Source organism: Mirounga angustirostris, unplaced genomic scaffold (genome assembly GCF_029215605.1).
Source record: "Mirounga angustirostris isolate CCGP_5_RB_7025 unplaced genomic scaffold, mMirAng1.0.hap1 SCAF_10, whole genome shotgun sequence".
NCBI lineage: Eukaryota > Metazoa > Chordata > Mammalia > Carnivora > Phocidae > Mirounga > Mirounga angustirostris.
In genome coordinates, this window is record NW_026991718.1 from 109,265,500 (window position 1) to 109,286,540 (window position 21,041).

At 52.4% G+C, this 21,041-nt stretch overlaps 1 protein-coding gene across 6 annotated transcripts; it reads left to right on the plus strand.

Moving 5' to 3' along the window:
* The first annotated feature begins 9,578 nt into the window (after positions 1 to 9,578).
* On the plus strand, positions 9,579 to 19,335 carry LZTS3 (leucine zipper tumor suppressor family member 3). Of its 6 annotated transcripts, none has more exons than XM_064572897.1 (5): positions 9,579 to 9,712; positions 14,055 to 14,217; positions 14,762 to 15,238; positions 15,553 to 16,407; positions 16,763 to 19,335. In XM_064572897.1, the coding sequence occupies exons 2-5, from the start codon at positions 14,146 to 14,148 to the stop codon at positions 17,459 to 17,461; spliced, it is 2,103 nt and encodes a 700-aa protein (XP_064428967.1). In that variant the 5' UTR covers positions 9,579 to 9,712; positions 14,055 to 14,145; the 3' UTR covers positions 17,462 to 19,335. The 6 variants fall into 6 exon arrangements, with proteins under 6 accessions (XP_064428967.1, XP_064428968.1, XP_064428972.1 ...); XM_064572898.1 differs by having other exon boundaries at positions 15,553 to 16,344; XM_064572902.1 differs by lacking the exon at positions 14,055 to 14,217 and having other exon boundaries at positions 9,586 to 9,712.
* Positions 19,336 to 21,041: the final 1,706 nt, after the last annotated feature.

The window sequence follows — 21,041 nt, forward strand, 5'->3', positions numbered from 1 at the left end:
TGAGTGTCTGTCTGCCTTCGGCTCAGGTCATGATCTCAGGGTCCTGGGATCAAGCCTCACATCGGGCTCCTTGCTCAGTGGGGCGTCTGCTTGTCCCTCTCCCTGTGTCTCCTGGCTCTCGCTCTCACTATCTCAAATAAATAAATAAAATCTTAAAAATAATAATAAATATGACCTTTTGCACATAACCTGTTAGATTTACTGGCTGGTTTTAGTCATTTTTAACTTTCTTAAGTTTCTAATGAGTGACACAAAAACACATCCATAATAATAATACAAAAACTAAAACTAGTAATGCTCCAACTGTATTGTAACCGAGTAGCTGAGATTTAATACTTCTGTTGCTTTATTTCTCTATTTTTCATCAACGAGGTTAGTCAGGCCACTTTGTAGTTGAGCTAAACCCTACAATTTATAGAACAGCATAGTTGGGGGGACATAGGCTTGATGTCTACTTTGGCAGCTGGCTTTATGTATTTTGTAGTTTGTGCATATTGCCTCCTATCAAAATAGACCATAGTAACAAATATGAGTAGATGAGAAATTACTGAACATATAATCCATCATTGCTGAATTGTAGTAACTCAAGAGAGGAAAAGTTGACAAGTGATAAGGGAAGGACACATGGGAAGTTTCGGGCCCAAAGGCAGGTAATAAAAGTCTCACCTAGCCATCTCATTTGGTCTGCAGTGATATCATCTGCAATGTAAAAAGTTAACAAGGCTTTCTGCTAGACAAATTTACCCCGGCTTTTACAAAAATTAAATCTGGCAACATTTTTGGAGTCTGTATGTTTCCATAAAATTGATTAAAGATTTGAGTATAACCATAATTCCATGATGCAATAATCATTATTATTCTGCTTAGGACTTTAAGAAGAGTAACATCCTTCACAAATAGATGTGAGTTCATAAAACTCACTTAAGATGGTGGGTGGTATGGTGGTGGCTTGTATTCGTTTATGCTTTGTTTCTAAATATCTTGCAGTTGAGGTTTACACTGTATAGATACAGATAAATTTTTTTGTTAGTATTATATAAACAAAGCGTCAATTATGTAAAAACAAAAATGTTAGGGACCCTTGAGAACATAAAAGCAAAAACCATCTTCTATTGGGAAAAATGTACACTTTGTTTTTTTGTTTTTTTTTTTTTAAGATTTTATTTATTTATTTGACAGAGAAAGACACAGCGAGAGAGGGAACACAAACGGGGAGTGGGAGAGGGAGAAGCAGACTCCCCACCAAGCAGGGAGCCCGATGCGGGACTCAATCCCGGGACTCCAGGATCATGACCTGAGCCGAAGGCAGCCGCCCAACCAACTGAGCCACCCAGGCGCCCAAAATGTACACTTTGTAAAGAAGAATGGTTAAAAGGAGAATACAGTCTAATAAGTTTTTAATATTTTTCCCTTTATATTTTTCAAGGGTCCCGTGGGGGTGTGTATGTAAACATCAGCTCATCAGCTTATAAAACCCCATGTAGGGGCGCCTGGGTGGCTCAGTCGTTAAGCGTCTGCCTTCGGCTCAGGTCATGGTCCCAGGGTCCTGGGATCGAGCCCCGCATCGGGCTCCCTGCTCTGTGGGAAGCCTGCTTCTCCCTCTCCCATTCCCCCTGCTTGTGTTCCCTCTCTCGCTGTGTCTCTCTCTGTCAAATAAATAAATAAATCCTAAAAAAAAAAAAAAAAAAAACACCATGTAAAAAACCCCAGCATACTTGGATCATAAATGTCTCAGTTACAGTTTTATATTGGTCTGGATAACCCCCAAGACCTTTACTAGTCATGCTCAGGAATTTTTGGTCCAATTCCAGAGGTTTTTATTTCCTCATAAAGCAAGCACAGCTTAAAAAGCTTTAGTACAAACATCCAAACTTAAGCGTGGATTAAAGTGCCTTGTCTGCCCCCCCAGCCCCCATTTGACATTTGGAGGTCACTGCCCAGTCATCCCAGAGAAGCCCCATGTCCCCTTCTGGATAACTTGGTGGGTAGGACCCCAAAGGGTCAGGTTAATTGGTAGGTTTTCATTTGCATCTCTTCAATATCTGCAGGGCTAGAGGTGTTTTCAATGGCTTGTTGGCCATTGGTATTCTGTGAATGATTTATTTCTCTTTTACCCATTTGTCTGTAGACCCAAGGGTTTTTGCAATTTCATTCATCATTCAACAAATGAATGCTGGGTGTCTGTTATGCGTTTGCATTAGGTTTCTAGTACTGCTGTAACAAATTACCACAAACTTAGCGACATAAAACAACACAAATTTCCTATCTTTTAGTTCTGTACAAGTCTAACATGGGTCTTACTGGGCTGAGATCAACATAGAGCTGTTTCTTTCTGGAGGCTCTAATCCATCTTCAAGCCACGTCCCTTGGCCTGTGGTCCTTTTCCTCCATCTGTAAAGCCAGCTACCTTGCATCTCTAACCATTCTTCCGTAGTCACATGTCCCCCGCCCCCACTTCTGCCTTTCTCATCCACTTTCAAGGATCCTTATGATTACACCGGGCCCACCTGGTTAATCCAGGCTAATCTCTTCTTTTTAATAAAGATTTTTATTTTTAAGTAATTTCTACACACAACATGGGGCTCAAACTTACAACCCTGAGATCAAGATCGCATGCTGTACTGACTGAGCCAGCCAGGTGCCCCTAATCTCCCTATTTTAAGGTTAGCTGATTAGAAACCTTAATTCTGTCTACAAGCTTAATTCTCCTTTGCCATGTAACCTAACATGTTTGCAGGTTCAGGGGATTAGGACTTGGATATCTTTGGGGGTTCATTAATTCTGCTTATCAGAGTATTAAGGTGGGGATATGAAATTTTTAAAAATTTTATTGTTATGTTAATCACAATACATTACATCATTAGTTTTTGATGTAGTGTCCCATGATTCATTGTTTGTGCATAACACCCAGTGCTCCATGCAGAACGTGCCCTCTTTAATACCCATCACCAGGCTTACCCATCCTCTCACCCCCCTCCCCTCTAGAACCCTCAGTTTGTTTTTCAGAGTCCATCATCTCTCATGGTTCGTCTCCCCCTCTGATTTCCCCCCTTCATTCTTCCCCTCCTGCTACCTTCTTTTTTTTTTTCTTAACATATATTGCATTATTTGTTTCAGAGGTACAGATCTGTGATTCAACAGTCTTGCACAATTCACAGCGCTCACCGTAGCACATAACCCTCCCCAGTGTCTGTCACCCAGCCACCCCATCCCTCCCACCCACCCCTCACTCCAGCAACCCTCAGTTTGTTTCCTGAGATTAAGAATTCCTCATATCAGTGAGGTCATACGATACATGTCTTTCTCTGATTGACTTATTTCGCTCAGCATAACACCCTCCAGTTCCATCCACGTCGTTGCAAATGGCAAGATCTCATTCCTTTTGATGGCTGCATAATATTAATATGGAATTTTTTTTTTAAAGGTTATTTATTTGAGAGTGAGAGCCTGCGGGGGTGGGGGGAAGAGGGAGAGGGAAAGAATCTCAATAGACTCCCCGCTGAGCATGGAGCCAGACTTGAGGCTCCATCCCACAACCCTCAGATCATGACCTGAGCTGAAATCAAGAGTCGGGGCACCTGGGTGGCTCAGTCATTAAGCGTCTGCCTTCAGCTCAGGTCATGATCCTAGAGTCCTGGGATCAAGCCCCACATCGGGCTCCCTGCTCTGCGGGAAGCCTGCTTCTCCCTCTCCCACTCCCCCGCTTGTGTTCCCTCTCTTGCTGTGTCTCTCTCTGTCAAATAAATAGATAAAATCTTAAAAAAAAAAAAAAAATGAAATCAAGAGTCAGACACCTAACTGACTGAGTTACCTACGTACCCCGGGAAATGAAACTTTAAAGTATCCTGTCTACATAGACGCTACAGATTAGTGGGGAAGACAGATGATTAATCAATCACAATTTTTCTTCTTATATATTATTTTTCAGATTTTGGTATTAAGATTATTCTATCTTTATAAAATGAGTTAAGGAGCTTTTCATCTTTTCCTATGATTTAGAATGATCTCTGTATAGATTGGGTAGAACTCAGCTATATAACAGTCTAGGGTGAGTGCCATTTAAAAGGGTAAACCTTGAACAATGTTAATTCTTTGTAGTTACTTACTAAAAACTAATTAAAATCACGGTTAAGTAGCTTTTTCTATTTGAAAGCTTTAGTTGGTGCATAAAAACAAGAAAATACTGAAAAAAAGAGCTCATTTTACTATATACAAAATTATTGCATCCTAGAAACCTCCAGATTTACACTTGGCTTGCTCCCCCACCTCCAAGTCTTTAACTTGAATGTCACTTCCTCAGGAGGGCCTTCCATCTTACTTGGAATTGGGATCCCCCAGCAATCTCAACTTCTCCTTAGTATTTGCCACTTCTAATCCACTATATATTTTACCAACTGTCTCCTCCCACTAAAATGCAAACGTCCACTGGGGCAGGGGTTTTTAAGCAGATATTTAATATTAATAGCCTGCTGCTTCTAAATTTTCAGAGCTTATTCACCTGTTTATTCTTCCAAGCAAACTGCATTATCTTTTCGATTTTTTTTTTTTTTTACAAAATACATGCTTGTTGTAAAAAAAATGCAAACATTACAGAAGTGCCTAGAATCTTCTCTTCTGCCCTCCTCCCTGCAATCCCACCATCTAAAAATAGCCACTATTAATAGATGGTGTGCATTTTTTCACTTTTCTATGCAGGTACATATATATTCTTACTAAAATAATAGAAGATGGGGCTCTGGCTGGCTCAGTCAGAAGAACATGCGACTCTTGATCTCGGGGTTGTGAATTCGAGCCCCACGTTGGGTGTAGAGATTTCTTAAATAAATAAATATATTTTTTAATATTTTATTTTTTTGAGAGAGACGCAGAGAGCAAATGGGGTGGGGGGGGTGGGAAGCAGAGGGAGAGGGACAAGAAGACTCTTCACTGAGTGTGGAGCCCAACTCGGGGCTTGACCTTACCCTGAGATCAGGACCTGAGCTGCAATCAAGAGTCAGACACTTGGGGCGCCTGGGTGGCTTAGTCGTTAAGCGTCTGCCTTCGGCTCAGGTCATGATTCCAGGGTCCTGGGATCGAGTCCCACATCGGGCTCCCTGCTCGGCAGGAAGCCTGCTTCTCGCTCTCCCACTCCCCCTGCTTGTGTTCCTGCTCTCGCTATCTCTCTCTCTGTCAAATAAATAAATAAAATCTTTAAAAAAAAAAAAAAAAGAGTCAGACACTTAACCAGCTGAGCCACCCAGGTGCCCCTAAATAAATATTTAATAAATAAATAAATAAAATAATAGAAGAATTAGAGTATGCATACATACGATTCTGGTCCTTGCTTTTTTTCCACGTAATCATCTTTCTATGTCAACACATAGACACCTGTGGCATTTTTACATCGCTACTGTTACATTGCACTGGATGCATTTTGATTCATTTACTCAGTCTTCCATTAATAGATTGATGTATTTATGTTTAAATATTTCTATTACAGTCAGTACATTAGTGACTTATCTTTGCACATCTATATTATTTGTGATGGCATTTCTTCCCAGAATGGAATTGCTAAGTCTGAGGATATACACTTTTCACATTTTTATAGCTCTATTACCCAGTTGTCCTCCCAAAAGGTTGTACCGATTTATACTCTCAAAAACACCGTGAGTTCCTGTTTCCCTACAGTTTCATACCATCAGTTTTTAAGTTTTGTCAGTCTGATAGACTCTTTTTTCCCTCCAGCTTTATTGAGATAATAGACTCTTGTTTTAATTGCCTTCTCTTTACCATTGGTGAGGGAGGGAGGGGTTCCCACCCTAGGGTTATGGGGACGGCCAAACACAGCCCTTGACACTGGACAGGTCAGATCAACAGCAGTTTATCAGTCACGTATCCTCACAGCTCAGGGAAGGAGGACACCACAAGCCAATGGTGCCATCTAGGTGTTGCACTCAGAAATACAGTGAACAACCAGAAGCTGTGGAGGACAGACAAGTTTTATAGCAGCAAGAGGTTGAGGTGTGCCTGTTGTTCCTGCAGCGAATGTCATTGGTTTGTTTGAATGATTCTACAGGCTGGCAAAGAACTGAAACCTGCTCTCAGAGATAAGCAGAAACTGCACCTGGTCGATTTGATAAGGATTATTTGGCTAGGGCAACGTTCAGTTCAGCTATTTGAGACACGCCTGATTTTACCAGATGTCAAGGCACAAGATATTGAATCTTAATTTCAACTGTTCCTGGTTAATTATGAGGGTTCTTTTTGGGTACTGGTTTTTGAGTGACTTTTTGGCATATATTATGACGATTTTTTTTTCTCATTTACCAAACTCATGGACTAATTTCTTATGCAGTCACACTTAATTTTATTTCCTTGAGTTGTATTTAGTAAATTTTTCCCCCTGAATTGGTAAGTATGATTGGTTTGCAGTTTTCCTTTTTATGCTGTCTTTATTAGGAATTGGTATAAGGAGAACTGTAGCCTCATAAAGTGAAATAGCTTTCTAACTTTTCTGGGCTGTAATACAGATTTACAGGGTAAGGATTATCTGTTCACTGAAAGTTTGAGAGAGTCCTTCCATTAAACCATCTGAGCCCAGAGCCTTTTTGGGACATATTTCTTAGGTAATGTTTTCAACATCTTTCTTATTTTTGTAATTGTATTTCCCAGAAAATGGTCCACTTTATTAAGGCTTTCATATACATTAGAACAGAGTCAGCTATGGTATTCCTTTATTTTCCTGTTATGCTTCTTAAAATGCAAAACCACATTCTCTATGAAATAGGAACAGAAAACTAAAAAGAGACTGAGTGAGATCAAGACAGAGGTGGGGTGGAAATTGGCTAAAATCGAAGAAAGATATAACAAGCAGAATTAGGGGTGCCTGGGTGGCTCAGTCAGTTGATCATCTGCCTTCCAGCAGCCTGGATCATGATCCTGGAGCCCCTGTGGAGTCCCTTGCTCATCAGGAAGCCTGCTTCTCTCTCTCCCTCTGCCCCTCCCCCTGCTTGTTTTCTCTCACTCTCAAATACATAAAATCTTAAAAAAAAACCCAAAAAACCCAACAAGCAGAATTAGATATCTTACTGGAGAAAACAAAGAGTACCCTTGACTCTGAAGAAAATTAAATCTGTGATGGTGAAGAAGAACATGAGATACTCTCCCAGGATGCAGAGAAAGAGGATGAAGAGATTTCATTGACAGCAGTAATCTAATATGATAATTTTAGGAGAGAAAAACCCCCAAAGCAACCCTGTTCACAGAATGGACAGGAACATATTAGAAGAAAACTTTCCTAAGCTGAAAAGATCACTTCTTTTCTGGAAAATTAATAGACTTATGCTGGCAAATATTTAACTTTTAAGGATAAAGAAAAATCCTAAGAAGCACCAGGCAAATTGCTCACCTAACACAGACCAGACCAGCTTTGCTACCTTGTTTTGTTTTGTTTGGAGATATAATTGACATATTAACATTATATTAGTTTCAGGTGTACTTTCTACCATTTTAAGACCCAAAAGACAAAGGGATAAGGACAAGAGAGCCTTGGAGACTCAAGAATTCTATAAAGTCAAGCCATAAAGGTATATTAGTGTATAAAGACAGTAGAAAGGCGGGCGCCTGGGTGGCTCAGTTGGTTAAGCGACTGCCTTCGGCTCAGGTCATGATCCTGGAGTCCCGAGATGGAGTCCCACATTGGGCTCCCTGCTCAGCAGGGGGTCTGCTTCTCCCTCTGCCCTCTTCCTTCTCGTGCTCTCTGTCTCTCATTCTCTCTCTCTCAAATAAATAAATAAAATTAAAAAAAAAAAAAAAGAAAGTAGAAAGGCATTCTTACCTAGGGCAAAGGCTTAGGAAAAAAACATTCAGGGGTCCTCCCTGAAATCACCAGTAAAATGAGAGATGGGTCCGACTGAGGAATAGAAAAATTAGAGCATAAAAAACTGGCAGTGACATTGATACCAATTAAACAAAGAGTTGGCAAAAGCCAAAGGCAATGATCGAAAAACAGGATTTTGGGGGCGCCTGGGTGGCTGAGATGGTTAAGCATCTGCCTTCGGCTCAGGTCATGATCCCAGGGTCCTGGGATCAAGCCCCACGTCTGGTTCCTGGCTCAGCGGGGAGCCTGCTTCTCCCTCGCCCTCTGCCTCTTCCCTGCTCATGCTCTCGCTCTCTCTCTGTATCTCTCTGTCTCAAATGAATAAATAAAATCTTTAAAAAAAAAAAGAAAAACAGGATTTTGTGGCGTGAAAAAAAAGTGTAAACAAAACTGGGCCTGTCATCCTGGATTAAATGAACAGATATAAGTAGGTATGAGGGCAGCAGGCCTAGAGATAGAAAAGCACATTAAATTTTTCATTACATAAAGAGGAATATAAAAAGGAATAATTTGTCATTGACTTTAATGATTTGTGAAAAACTGTATTTTTACTTGATAAACTCAAAGGTAACCACCAGGAGAATTAAACACAGGCTTTCGATCTTGCAGACCAGTATAGAAAATAAAAGTAAATATGGAAAAATCCAGAAAACAGGAAATAGCAAGAAATACATACTATAAAATAGGATGACAGATAACCAAACAAATCAGCAATGACCAAATAACAGATATGATACAATGGGTTAAATCCCAGCTAGAGTGGAGGCGCTAGAGTTTTTAGGACAGACCCTTTGTGCCTCCAGGCTTTTACTCATGCTGAACACTAGGCCTGGTCTGCTTCCCCGCCATATTCGCCGTATTCGAGGCTAAGACCTCCAGTCCCGGCCGGCTTCCTCCCGGCAGTCCTCCCGGGCCAACCGGGACAGAATGAGCACTCCCGGTACAGAACGAAGCACGCGCGTGCGAAAATGGTACTCCGGGTGAGGGACGAAGTCCTCACCTCACCCCCTCTTACCCCCGAATGCAGCGTGGGCTTGGGGCTGGGTCTCCTGCCAGGTGTGGGGCAGGGGGTGAAAGCACTCACACCTTGCTGGATTGTAATGTGTATCTTTTTCCTCGTTGCCCTCCTTTTACCCCCCGGACAGTGAGCCTCCGCAGCAGCAAGTTTCAAACCGGCACCGTTTGCTGCCGGACATAGTTACGGCCCCTCGAAGCCTCTTACACGCCGGCCTGCGGTCCCCGCGCCCATGCGGGTCTTCCCTCAGCGGTGTCGGATCCGCCCCGGGAGGGCTCGCCCGCCCCCACCTTGCAGACTTGCGGTCTCACGGCGTCCGTTGGGAGGCCGCGTCCGGAAGAGCAGGAGCCGGAGAGAAATGGGGCTGGGGTCGACGTCGAGATCCCCTTCCCCAAACCGGAGGGGCTCCTCCCGGTTGCCAAAGTAGTGGCGGAGGGCGCGGTCCCACTGGATTTGTTAGAGATCAGAGCCTGGGGGTTGAACCCAAAGGGTTTGGGGGGGTAAGAGGCGACGAGCAGAGGGACTCGGGCCGACTTACGCAGCTCTGGAGAGGGTGAAATAGAGGGGTCCCACGCGCGAACCCGGACGCAGCTACAAAGGGGTTAAAGCGCTGCGCCCCGCCCCAGCCTGGGGATTGGCGGCCCTGGGGGGCGTGGCCGGAGGGCGGGCCCGCGTTTGCCGCAGCCGCGGGTGGGCGGGGCCCGGGCGGGGAGCGGGAGGGGCGCGGAGCGGAGCCGGGCCCGCGCCGCGCGCCCCGCCGGGCGGGCTTCGGGCTGCGCCAGCGAGCCGGGCCGGTGGCGCCCGCTCCGAGGACCCCGCGCTGGACCCTGAGGCAGCGAGTAAGTGAGGCCGGCCCATCGTGGCACCCCTCCCGGCTTCGACCTGTCGTCGTGCCCGCTGCACTGCGATGCTCGTCCTGCCGGACCCGGAGCTGGGGAGGGGGCGCGTCCCGCTGCTGGGGTCCCGGGGCGGGGGAGGGGAGTGGAGATAAGGCCGATGATGTCATGGATGCTTCACCAGGCCTGGGGGGAGGTGGCGGCCGGAGGGGGTGCGGCCCGGATTATGTCACCTCTTCCCTCTGCGCCCCGCCCCCCGGGGCCACACGCGCTGGTAGGGAGCTACGGAAGGTGCGAGAGGGATTTCCTGCACCACGGAGACCCTCGGGCACCTCCTCAGGACAGCCTGTGGCCGGGGTCTCTATCTGTTGGCGCTGCGGGCCGTGGACTGCTGGTGAATGGCGAACACCCCCACTCCCCTGCGCGGCAGCTCGTGTGTGCGCGCGTGTGTGTGCTGGGGTAGGGGGGGCGCTGTCAGCCCCCTCAGTCCTTAAACACCAGCTTCACCAGAGCCAGGATCTAGGAGATGGTTCCCTTCCCCCGTTGACACCAAGGGAAGGTGGATCTCCCCTCCCACATCCCAACCAAGAAGTTCTGAAGACCTCTGCACCCCAAAAGCCCTACAGTGCCCCCAGTCCCCTTTCTCCCTCAGTCCTTCTTCCCGGAAGCCCTTCCTGATTTTCCTGTCCGGATTCATTGCCTCTTTGCATTGCTCATAACTAGCGTTCCCACAGCATTCTCTCTGCATCTCCTCAGGGTCAGGGCCCAGAGACCCCTAGGACTCTGCCATCTGTGTCCCCAGGGCACCCCCAGGCCAGCCCCTGGGGAAGCCTCAGAGTGAAATCTCCCTGGAGTAGCCTGAGCCAAGTGCTCCAAGGCCCCTGCTCCCCAGGGGCGATCAGGGATGCTGTCCTGGGAGGCAGCATTTGGATTGGTCCTTGAAGGATGCAGGGTGGGCATAGAGACCTGGGAAGAGATTTTGTGTGGAGCGGAGAGGAGCTCAGGTCAGGGGAAATAGGATGGGCAGCAGGAGATGCCTTGAAGGCCCTGCTGCAAGCTCTGCTCTGGTTCTGGGGACTGAGAGAAATGCCAGGCCTCTTACCCATAATACATTTACTTCTTAAGATTCCTGTAAGGTAGGTGTGAGAACCCGAGGTGAAATAACCTGCATGCATTCACCCCTAATCAGTTCAGCTGGGATTTACACTTGAGCTGATGCCTCCAGAACCCATGTCGACTGTTCTTGGCGCTGCTCGTGGAAGAATTTGGGCAGAGCAGGGACAAGCTCAGCTTTGCCCTTTAGAAAGAGTCCCCTGGCAGCTGTGTGTGGGAGGGAGTGCAGGGGGGAAGAGGCCAGCGAGGAGCCCCCAGCAAGGGTGCTGGCAAGAGGGGCTACTGAAAGCTTTAGGGGGCAAATGGGCTGGTATAGGGGTCTCTGAGACCACAAGAGAGGGGTAGAGTGTTCTTAGCTTTGGGAGGGACAGAGGTAAGGAGGGGTTGAGTGGTCACTGTGGGTTGGAGGGACCTGCCCATGTAGAGCCCAGGTACAGATCATTTGACCCCTTTATGACCATCAATACTCTGCATAATGTCCCAGGCAATGAAGGTTGATGGCACAGAGAGAGCGGCAGAGTTGGGCAACAGGCTGTCATCCCAGGTTGTTGAGCTGATGCCCTGAGGGTGCTTATGCAGACCATGCTCAGCCACCTGGGCCAGTTCAGGACCCTAACCCATACACAAAGCTCAAACCCTTCCTCTGGGCTCAGTTTCTGCCTATCAGGGAAACAAATGCCCCTCCTTGTCCTGCCAGCAACCTGTTGGGATTTTGAGAAAAGAAACTGCGGCAGCCCAAACTCGGCAAAGGCAAGGGGCAGGGAATGCTTGCTGACAGGTTAGAATTATGGCAGGACACTCTTTGGGGAATGAGGCTCCAGGGAGAGCTGCTCTGGGTTGATAGTCAAGGATTCCCCAGGTAGAGCAGGAGCCGATCCCAGGAGACATTCCCAGGAATACCTCATTTCCATCTAGGACTCTGGGCATTGAGCTTGTCCGGGGACCACACACATCCCAGGGAAACAGTGGCGCTGAGTGGCCTACCACCAGCCTCAACCTGTGGTCAGATCCTCCTTTTGTGGATCACAGAGAAGGAAGTACTGCATGTTTGTACTGCACCCTACAGCTCAGAAAGCACCCTTGCAAACACTATCCCCTGTCACTCTCATGATCAACATGATCACTTCTGAGGTTTGCTCCTGCCCACATCCTGGCATCTGCTGGAGCCCCCTTGCCTAGCTCTCTCATCTCACTATTGGCGCCTGCCTTCGGCCGAGCAACATACTCAGGTTTCTACCATGCTTAATTTAAAATCAGAAAAGAGCCTTTGGATCCCAAACCACCTTAAGTTACTGCCTTCTCTGGCCTTCTCTTTCACCAGGGAACTCTCCCATCTCTCCCTCCGGACCCAGCTACTCTTGTAGCCTCGCTTTGCCGTGCACCACTTTTCTGAAGCTAGTGAGGTTTCCACCTGCAGATCCAGGATACACTCTCCAGTCTCGACTTTACCTGGCCCCTTTCTAACACTGGGAGCTGCTCTGACATTCTTGAAGTCCCCCAGCTTGTTCTGCAGGGCCTGCCTTGTTCTGGCCTCCTTCTTGTGTCCACACTGCCTCCCGGCTTCTGGGGCCCTGCCACCTTCGCTTGATGCTGGGCTCCACCCACACCACCCTTGAATGCTGACCACCACAGTCTCTTTCCACCCAGTATGTGAGAGAGATCTTTGTCTGGTCTTTCCCAAAGTACCTGTTTCCCCAAACATTCTACCCCTGTTTTGTTAAGGGTGTCACACCCACCCCTTGCCCCCACCCCTGAACCCCATCTCTATGAAGTTTGGTCAGTTCTTCCTCCCAGACCCCGCCCAGGCCTTCCCACTGGTTTCAAGCCTCAGGCCACTCAGCTTTCATCCTTCTAGTCCCCAGCTGCTCCCCACACTGTACCTGAGGATGCTGAGAAAGGGGTCATGCTTAGGGTGGGAGGGGGATTTTGAGTTGAGGGGTAGCTGAGCTGGAGTACCTGGGGAGCAGAGGCAGAGCGGGGACGAGAGTGAGGCCTGAGAGGCACTCACTCTCAGGGTCTTGCACCTGCTGACACTGTGCTGAAGTTCTGCACTAGGTGCCTCCCTTGCCTCACCCTAGACTCAGCCCTGCATGTGGGGATAGACCGGCTCCTGGGAGGAAGGTGGTAAAGTGCTGTTCTCCACCCCTGGGGTGGGAGGGGGGCAGATGCTGAGAGAATGGAATTTTACAAAGGCAGTGGGGCCTGGCTTGATGGTGAACTTTCCAACCACTTAGGGCTGTAATTCCAGGTGTGGTGGCCAAAAGACTCCTGAAGGGCAAGAGTTTTGTTAGGTTCCCCTGGTCTGGGGCCTAATAGGAAGGACATGGTATCAGAATGGGCATCTGGGTAGAAGACAGTCTGAGGGGCACTCGAGGGGCATGGAGTGCCACCTGGACCCCTTCACCTTGGTAGAGAAGGAAGGCTCCTTGCCTGGTTTCTCATGGGAGTAGGGGGGGAAAGCCTGAGGGTGCCCCTACCACCTCTGGCAAACGGATTCCAGGGTCTGCATCCGCGGCTGGCACTGCCTGGTGCCTTTGGCCCCGCTAGATAATGCAGATCTCTAGGGCAGGTGTTCCCCGGTGTGGATTTGAGACAAAGGAACCAGGAAGTGGGGCCTCCCTGAGCACAGGTAACCCGAGGCCCTGTCGCCCTGCCTGCGCTGCGCCGCCCCCCCCCCTCTCTTGTGGGCTGGCCTTGGGGGCGGGGGGGCGCACGCTCACGGAATGGCTCAGAGGACTTCACGGTTCAAGGTCCAAAGGGAACGGGGGAAGGGGGTAATCCAGGAAGTCTTCCCGGTGGCAGTGAATTCTTAGAGGGGATGGGAGGCGCGGAATCCCCTGCGGGCGCAGCAGGGTGCGGAAGCCCCGCCCCTCCCCCGCCCACCTGTGGGAAACGCAGTCCCGGAGGGAGGCACGGCCAGCGCCCGCAGCTGGTAGCACCGCGTCCTCTGCCTCGGTCTCAGCCAGCCCCGGGGCTTCTGCAGAGGTACTGACCGTGGGGAAGGGGCCCCTCGTGCGGCCGAGTTGGGAAGACCTCCGGAAGGTCCGCTCGCCACGCGCTACAGCCAAGGTCCCCGGGCGTCCGCGGGGGGCGGGGCGTGCCCGAGGTGGCGCCCACATGCGACCCGGGGGCGCGCGGCGCAAGACTCCAGTCCCTCCCGCGCCCGCCGCCTCGGGGCGCCTGGCGCTCGGCAGCTCCATGAGGTAGGTCCTCCATTCCTCCCATTTCGCAGAGGAGAAAACTGCAGTCCGGGATGGCTCAGTCGGCCCATCCAAAGTCGCCCAGCTGGTTCGGGCCGAGCCCCGACTGCGAAAGTGAGGCACATGGCCCCTGCAGACCGGGCCTCGGAGGGTCCCAGGCTTGAGGACCCGTCGGCCCCCCACTCCCTTGGAAAGGCAAGGAGAGGAGCCTGCGCTGGTAGTGAGCCTCCACTTCTGCCCTTGACTGCAACACCCTAGGTTAGGGGGCCGGGAAGGACCCCTACTCCCAAGTTTTGGTTAGGGGTGGGTTCTCTCCTTCCCTTAATTTCTGAGGTTCCCTATTGAATTCAAGCATTGTTGTACCCTTCCAACCCCATCTCCCCAGCCCATGAGGTTGGGTTATAGGGCTCCAGACCCAGGGTAAAGAACGCCTAAGTTTTGGCAGCTGCAGTGAAGAATTGGGGCTCATGGAGGAGATGGGGTTGAGGCAGGAGCTGAGGAGTGGAATGCTGAGCTGAGCAAAGCTGGGAGGGTATGTGCATGGTGCCCTGGGGCCTGGGCTTCATCAGGTGGGCAACAGGCACCCCCATTACCAAGCTGTCACTCTTACCCCAGCCCCATTCCTCCATCCTGGGTGTCTGGGAACTCTTGTACCCACTGTAGGGAAGGGGACACTGAGGGGCGGGGTGCAAGTGGGGGTGGGGCTGACCTCTCTTTGCCTTCCCACCTGTGCCCGCAGTGCCCCCCTGGCTCAGTCATGGCGAAGCTGGAGACGCTGCCTATGCGCGCTGACCCAGGGCGGGATCCTCTCCTGGCCTTTGCCCCTCGGCCCTCTGAGCTCGGACCCCCAGACCCTCGCCTGGCCATGGGCAGTGTGGGCAGCGGGGTGGCCCATGCCCAGGAGTTCGCCATGAAGAGCGTGGGCACCCGCACGGGGGGTGGGGGCAGCCAGGGCAGTTTCCCCGGCCCCCGCGGCGGCGGTGGTGGGGCCAGCAGGGAGAGGCCAGGCCGCTACCCCTCCGAAGACAAGGCTCTCGCCAACTCCCTCTACCTCAACGGCGAGCTGCGGGGCAGCGACCACACCGATGTCTGCGGCAACGTGGTGGCCAGCAGCGGGGGCAGTAGCAGCAGCGGGGGCAGTGACAAGGCCCCGCCGCAGTATCGCGAGCCCAGCCATCCACCTAAGCTCTTGGCCACCTCTGGCAAGCTAGACCAGGTCGGTCCCCAGGGCCTTTTTTCTGAGGGGAAGAGAGGAGGGTAAAGTGGGCCCTGGAGGTTGGGGTGTAGGGGCCAGAATGGAGGTCGGGCTGGGGAGCCCTGGTGTGGGGTCTTGGGGGCCAAGTCTGGCTGGCGGTTCCAGGGGAGACTTGGCTTTTGGGTGCCATGCGGTGGAGCCCGGCTGGGAGGGACTTCCAGGATGGAGATTAATTGGGGGTGAGGCTGAACCTATCTTGGCCAGAGGGAAGAGGCTGGGGCCGAGGTTAAGGCCCCATTCTGATGCCCACTCCGCCTTGCTTGCTTTTTACTCAGTGCTCTGAGCCGCTAGTCAGGCCTTCGGCCTTCAAGCCCGTTGTACCCAAGAACTTCCACTCCATGCAGAACTTGTGCCCCCCGCAGACCAATGGTACTCCTGAGGGACGACAGGGTCCTGGTGGTCTCAAGGGCGGACTGGACAAGTCTCGGACCATGACCCCAGCGGGCGGGGGTGGGGGCGGCCTCTCCGACTCCGGCCGGAACTCACTGACGAGCCTGCCCACCTACAGCTCCAGCTATAGCCAGCACCTGGCGCCCCTCAGTGCCTCCACCAGCCACATCAACCGCATCGGCACTGCCAGCTACGGCAGTGGCGGCGGCGGCGGCGGCTCGGGCTACCAGGACCTGGGGACCTCTGACAGCGGGCGCGCCTCCAGCAAGAGCGGGTCGTCCTCCTCCATGGGGCGGCCAGGCCACCTGGGGTCGGGGGAGGGCGGAGGTGGAGGCCTGCCGTTCGCGGCCTGCTCACCCCCCTCGCCCAGTGCCCTGATCCAGGAGCTCGAGGAGCGGCTGTGGGAGAAGGAGCAGGAGGTGACCGCTCTGCGGCGGAGCCTGGAGCAGAGCGAGGCCGCGGTGGCCCAGGTGCTGGAGGAGCGGCAGAAGGCGTGGGAGCGCGAGCTGGCCGAGCTGCGGCAGGGCTGCAGCGGGAAGCTGCAGCAGGTGGCCCGCCGCGCGCAGCGCGCCCAGCAGGGCCTACAGCTGCAGGTGCTGCGGCTGCAGCAGGACAAGAAGCAGCTGCAGGAGGAGGCCGCCCAGCTGATGCGGCAGCGGGAAGAGCTGGAGGACAAGGTGGCCGCCTGCCAGAAGGAGCAGGCTGACTTCCTGCCCCGGATGGAGGAAACTAAGTGGGAGGTGCGGGCAGGGGGCTTGGGCTCTCCCTCTCTGAGTCTCCTTCCTTCTGTCGCTCTGGAGAAACCCAGAGCTGCGGCCCACTGTCACAAGGGGGAGTGAAGGGGGAGGGGGACAGAACCGATGAGGAGCGTCTGTGAGGACCAGAGTGGCCCTGGGGAGGGAGGGGGGTGCTGTGTGGGACTAGCCACGTGTGTCCTGGGTAGCCCAAGGGGGGCCGTTGGGGCATTCCTGCGCGTCCCAGGAGTTAAGCCTGCATCTGCAGATGCTCCGCGCTGCGGGCTGGAGGCCGGGGCCCGGGTGCCGGCCGCAGGGCTCTGCCTTGACCCTGGTCCTCTTCGCCCCTGCCCCTGCCCAGGTGTGCCAGAAGGCGGGGGAGATCTCCCTCCTGAAGCAGCAGCTGAAGGACTCGCAGGCCGACGTGTCCCAGAAGCTGAGTGAGATCGTGGGGCTGCGCTCGCAGCTGCGGGAGGGCCGGGCCTCGCTGCGGGAGAAGGAGGAGCAGCTGCTCAGCCTGAGGGACTCCTTCGGCAGCAAACAGGCCAGCCTGGAGCTGGGCGAGGCGGAGCTGCCCGCGGCGTGCCTCAAGCCCGCCCTGACCCCGGTGGACCCGGCCGAGCCCCAGGAGGCCCTGGCCACGTGCGAGAGCGACGAGGCCAAGATGCGCCGGCAGGCCGGGGTGGCCGCCGCCGCCTCGCTGGTTTCCTTGGACGGGGAGGCGGAAGCTGGCGGGGAGAGTGGGACGCGGGCCCTGCGGCGGGAGGTGGGGCGGCTGCAGGCCGAGCTGGCGGCCGAGCGGCGAGCCCGGGAGCGCCAGGGGGCCAGCTTCGCGGAGGAGCGCCGCGTGTGGCTGGAGGAGAAGGAGAAGGTCATCGAGTACCAGAAGCAGCTGCAGCTGAGTTACGTGGAGATGTACCAGCGCAACCAGCAGCTGGAGCGGCGGCTGCGGGAGCGCGGGGCAGCGGGGGGTGCCAGCACACCCACCCCCCAACACGGCGAGGAGAAGAAAGCCTGGACGCCCTCCCGCCTCGAGCGCATTGAGTCCACGGAAATCTGATCCCCTACCTGGGCATGTGGCCTTTTGACAAATGCCCTGTCAAAGGCCAGAGTCCCCAGTGTCCCCTTCCCGCCATTTCTCTTCCCCATGTCCCCCATGCCCCCAGACCAAAGAGGTTCTCAAAGCAGCTGTGACCAGGTCCCTCCCCACCCCCCCCACTGGGTGCCCTTCGGGCTCTACCACAGGCCCTCTGGGCAGCCCACTTGGACCCTCCTCCCAAGGAAGGGAGAGAGCGAGGCAGAGTGTTTGGGGGAGCCCGTGCTCCCCTTCTTGGCACTGCTTTGCAGGAGATGGGAGGCGGCAGGCCTGCAGTACCATGAGGTGCCCCAGCCCCTCGGTAGGACCGGGCTGCCTCTGTTGGCCACCCCGGTGTCCAGTGATGCTCTCTGTGGTCACCTCCAAGGCCATATAGCCTGAGGGGGCCTGCATGGGGTCTGCCGAAGCTGACAGACCTTGGGCTCCTGGCCTCTCTCCTTCCTGCCCTATTATCCCTCCCTGGGCAGATTGGCAGGACGAGTGGGAGCAGATGGCCCGTATGTGGTTGAGAGGGCTACCTGCCCAGCCCCTCCCCCCACTCCTACCAAGGTCTCTTGGGCTCAGGCCTCGGAGCCTGGCCTGGTCCTGAGTGTATGTCCATATGTGCGTATCAGGGGCCGGAGGGAAGGCTGGGGGTGGAGACTCAGTGCCCAGGGAAGATCTGCTCTCCTGTTCTTGGGAAGGGTCACCTGGAGACTGCTTAGCTCTACCCCACCCTTCTGGCCAGGATCCCACAGGGTGATAGCCCCATCTGCTTGGCTCACCCCACACCCAGGGCCGCTGTCCGTGGCTCTAACTACAGCTATTAAGTGCTACCTGCCTCTCAGGCACTCCCCTCACCCGGTTTCTGAGGTCATATGAGTGTCTGTGATGTCTTCCTGTGTCTTCTCCCACTCGATTCCCCCAGCCTCCCTCTGCTTTCACGCTCAGAACATCATTGTCCTAGGCCGCCTCTTCCCCCCAAACCTCACCTTTTCTTCCAGTAGAAAATTCTGCTTGATCTTTGGTGCACTGCCCACTTCCAAGCTCCAATGGGCCCAAGCCTGAGCCAGAGGCCTTTGTTTTGAGGGGCGAGGGGGGATGGTTGTGATTGCCCTTGAAGGACAAGGCTGACCTGAGAGGAACACTGACCCCTGAGTTCCCAGGACCTCGAGGTAGCCCAGTGTTTGCCCAGGGTAGGCCTGGCATGGCCATCAGTGGGGGTTGGGACAGCACTGTCACTTCCCTTCTCCTCTCGGCATCCTCTGAGTCTATCTCCCTAAGATAGGAAGGGAAAGGCAAATTTCTAATTCACCAGCAATAAAAATTAGAGGAGGCTTGGCCCTCAGCCCTTGTATTTCTCTTTTCACTCTCTTCCTCCCACCCCCAAGATGGGGTTTGGAGGACAGGGTGGAGAGAGCTGGCAACTACTGTGAGCAAGTTCCCCAGCCCCTGACCAGCCTCCTCCTATGACTGGTGACTGTTTAATGAGCTGTGCATCCCCCACAAAAACAAGAGTGCCCCCCTGTGTGGCCTCTATCCCTCTGCACAGCCCCTTCTCGGTGACCCTCACCAGATCTGTGAGCCGGGTGAGGGGGGCCATCTGGCAATCACTGCCCATTCCACTCACCCCTCACTGTACCTGCCCCAGAACCTGGGCCTGGACCAGAGGGGCAGAGGGAAGAGAAGGCATTAGTAGGAAAAAAAAAAAAAAAAAGAAAAAAATATGAACAGACTCAGCTTTGGGACTTCCAACCACAAAAGAAATTATATATAAATATATATAAATATATATCTCTACCATAGGTGATGGAAAGACTTCGTTTTCTTTTCCCAAAGAAATAAAATGGAGAAAGCCTCTTGAGTGGCATTCTTTGGCCTGCTTGTGTCTTTGCAGATTTGGGAGGTGAAGCCTGGGTGAGGGGGTTGTGGAGGGCAAAGCTGGAGTAAACAGATTTCCCAGGGGATGCACGAGACCGGAGGTGCTCACTGGGCCGTGCGAGAAGGCTGGCCCAAAGCCCAAGCTCCTCCATGTCGCCCAGAAGGAGTCGTGGTTCCAAGTTTCTGCCCGATGGGGCTTTCTCTGAGCTCGGATTGTCACCCTGAAGGGTTTCAAGGTGGTTCTAACTCAGCATCTGGACACCAGGCTGCTGGCTGGAAGGCAGGTAGGTGGTGCAGGACAGCTAGATGCGGTGTCCTGAGCCACCTTACAGTGATTGGCCAATGTTTGAGGACAGAAGACAAAAACATGACGCTTGAGAACAAGGTTGTAATTAGTGGTGAAGCCCCAAAGGCAGAATGGACCCAAGAGTGCTGTGAGCAGGGAGCTGTCCTTTGGTGATAAGTGCTGTCCTTTATGATAACTGCCTCTCATCTTTACAAAACACCGCCCCCCACCCCAGTCAAGAATGCACCCCACTACAAGCAACAACCTGATTTACAAGACCTTAAAAAAGTGGTTTAGTTTTCCTCACCTGACAATTCTGGTCACAAGCATTCTGTCATAGGTAGTGGTTCATCAAGGACATAAGACTTCATTCTCCTACTCTCCCATCCTTAGCATGTAGTTTCCTCCATGCCACAAGGTGGCTGCCACAGCTCCATGAAGCGAATGAGGCCACACTACTTTAGCATGAAGGTAAAAGCTTTCCCAGAATTCTGTCAGGACGTTTCCCTTTAAATGTTGTTGGCCAGAACTGAGTTGCATCCTCTTCTCACTTCAAGGGAGGCTGGGAAATTGAGTATTTGGCAAAGAACAGGAATGTCATGGCTGCCTAGGAGCAATATGGTTCATCCCCTGGGGATGGGTCCTCTGCTCCCTCCGGGTTCTTCTGGCAAAGAGAGTCATAATTAGCAACTAGGAATGTTTGCTCTTGTCTGGTCCAAGTGAGAGAATCAGGCAAACTGCCCTCTGCAGAGCTCAGGAATTGGGATGCCAGGCTTGCACCTCATTTGCAGTAAAGTGTCCTCCCTGCATTGGTTTTTGTCTCCCTGACAAGATGGTGCCCTGGAAGGAGCGTCAGTTCTCAAGTCTCCTTCGCAGCACTTAGGATAGGTGGACCAGCAACCAAGGCACTGACAAGGTATGACAAACCCAACTGGCAGTCTCAAGTTTCCCCCAGAACAGCAGTCCGGGACCAGGCCCTCCTGGAGGGTCTCTTCCTTGCCTAGTTGCTGATAGAGGCTCAGGTGTGAGCCCCTCTACCCAGGGAGGTAAATGATGACCCTGCTCATCAGTATATGCACAGGCCTCCTCCAGCTCCAACTCCTCACATCCATTTCTCCTAGCTGGCTCGGCTATCCATCACCAACTCTTCTCCTGAGAGCGCTTCACAGATGCTTCTCTATTACAGATGCGTGATTATCCTCACCATACAGTTGAGAAACTAGGCTTAGAGAGTTGATGTGACTTCTCCAAGGCTATAAAACCCTGAGTGGTGGTCTGGGATTCGAACCAGTGTCTGGGCTATTCAGCGACTTCCAGCGCGGTCCATCCACGGCGCTGTTTCCCCTCCGCAGGTCCTAGACTCCCGCGTCGTCTTAGCAACGTCCTCCACTGGAAAAC

Bases quoted from the DNA above. Each gene is read 5' to 3' on its own strand.
- LZTS3 (XM_064572897.1), top strand. From the start codon at position 14,146: ATGGCCCCTGCAGACCGGGCCTCGGAGGGTCCCAGGCTTGAGGACCCG. The intron at 14,218-14,761 runs GCAAGGAGAGGA...CTGTGCCCGCAG, and splicing joins CCCCCCACTCCCTTGGAAAG to TGCCCCCCTGGCTCAGTCAT. The intron at 16,408-16,762 runs GTGCGGGCAGGG...GCCCCTGCCCAG, and splicing joins TGGAGGAAACTAAGTGGGAG to GTGTGCCAGAAGGCGGGGGA.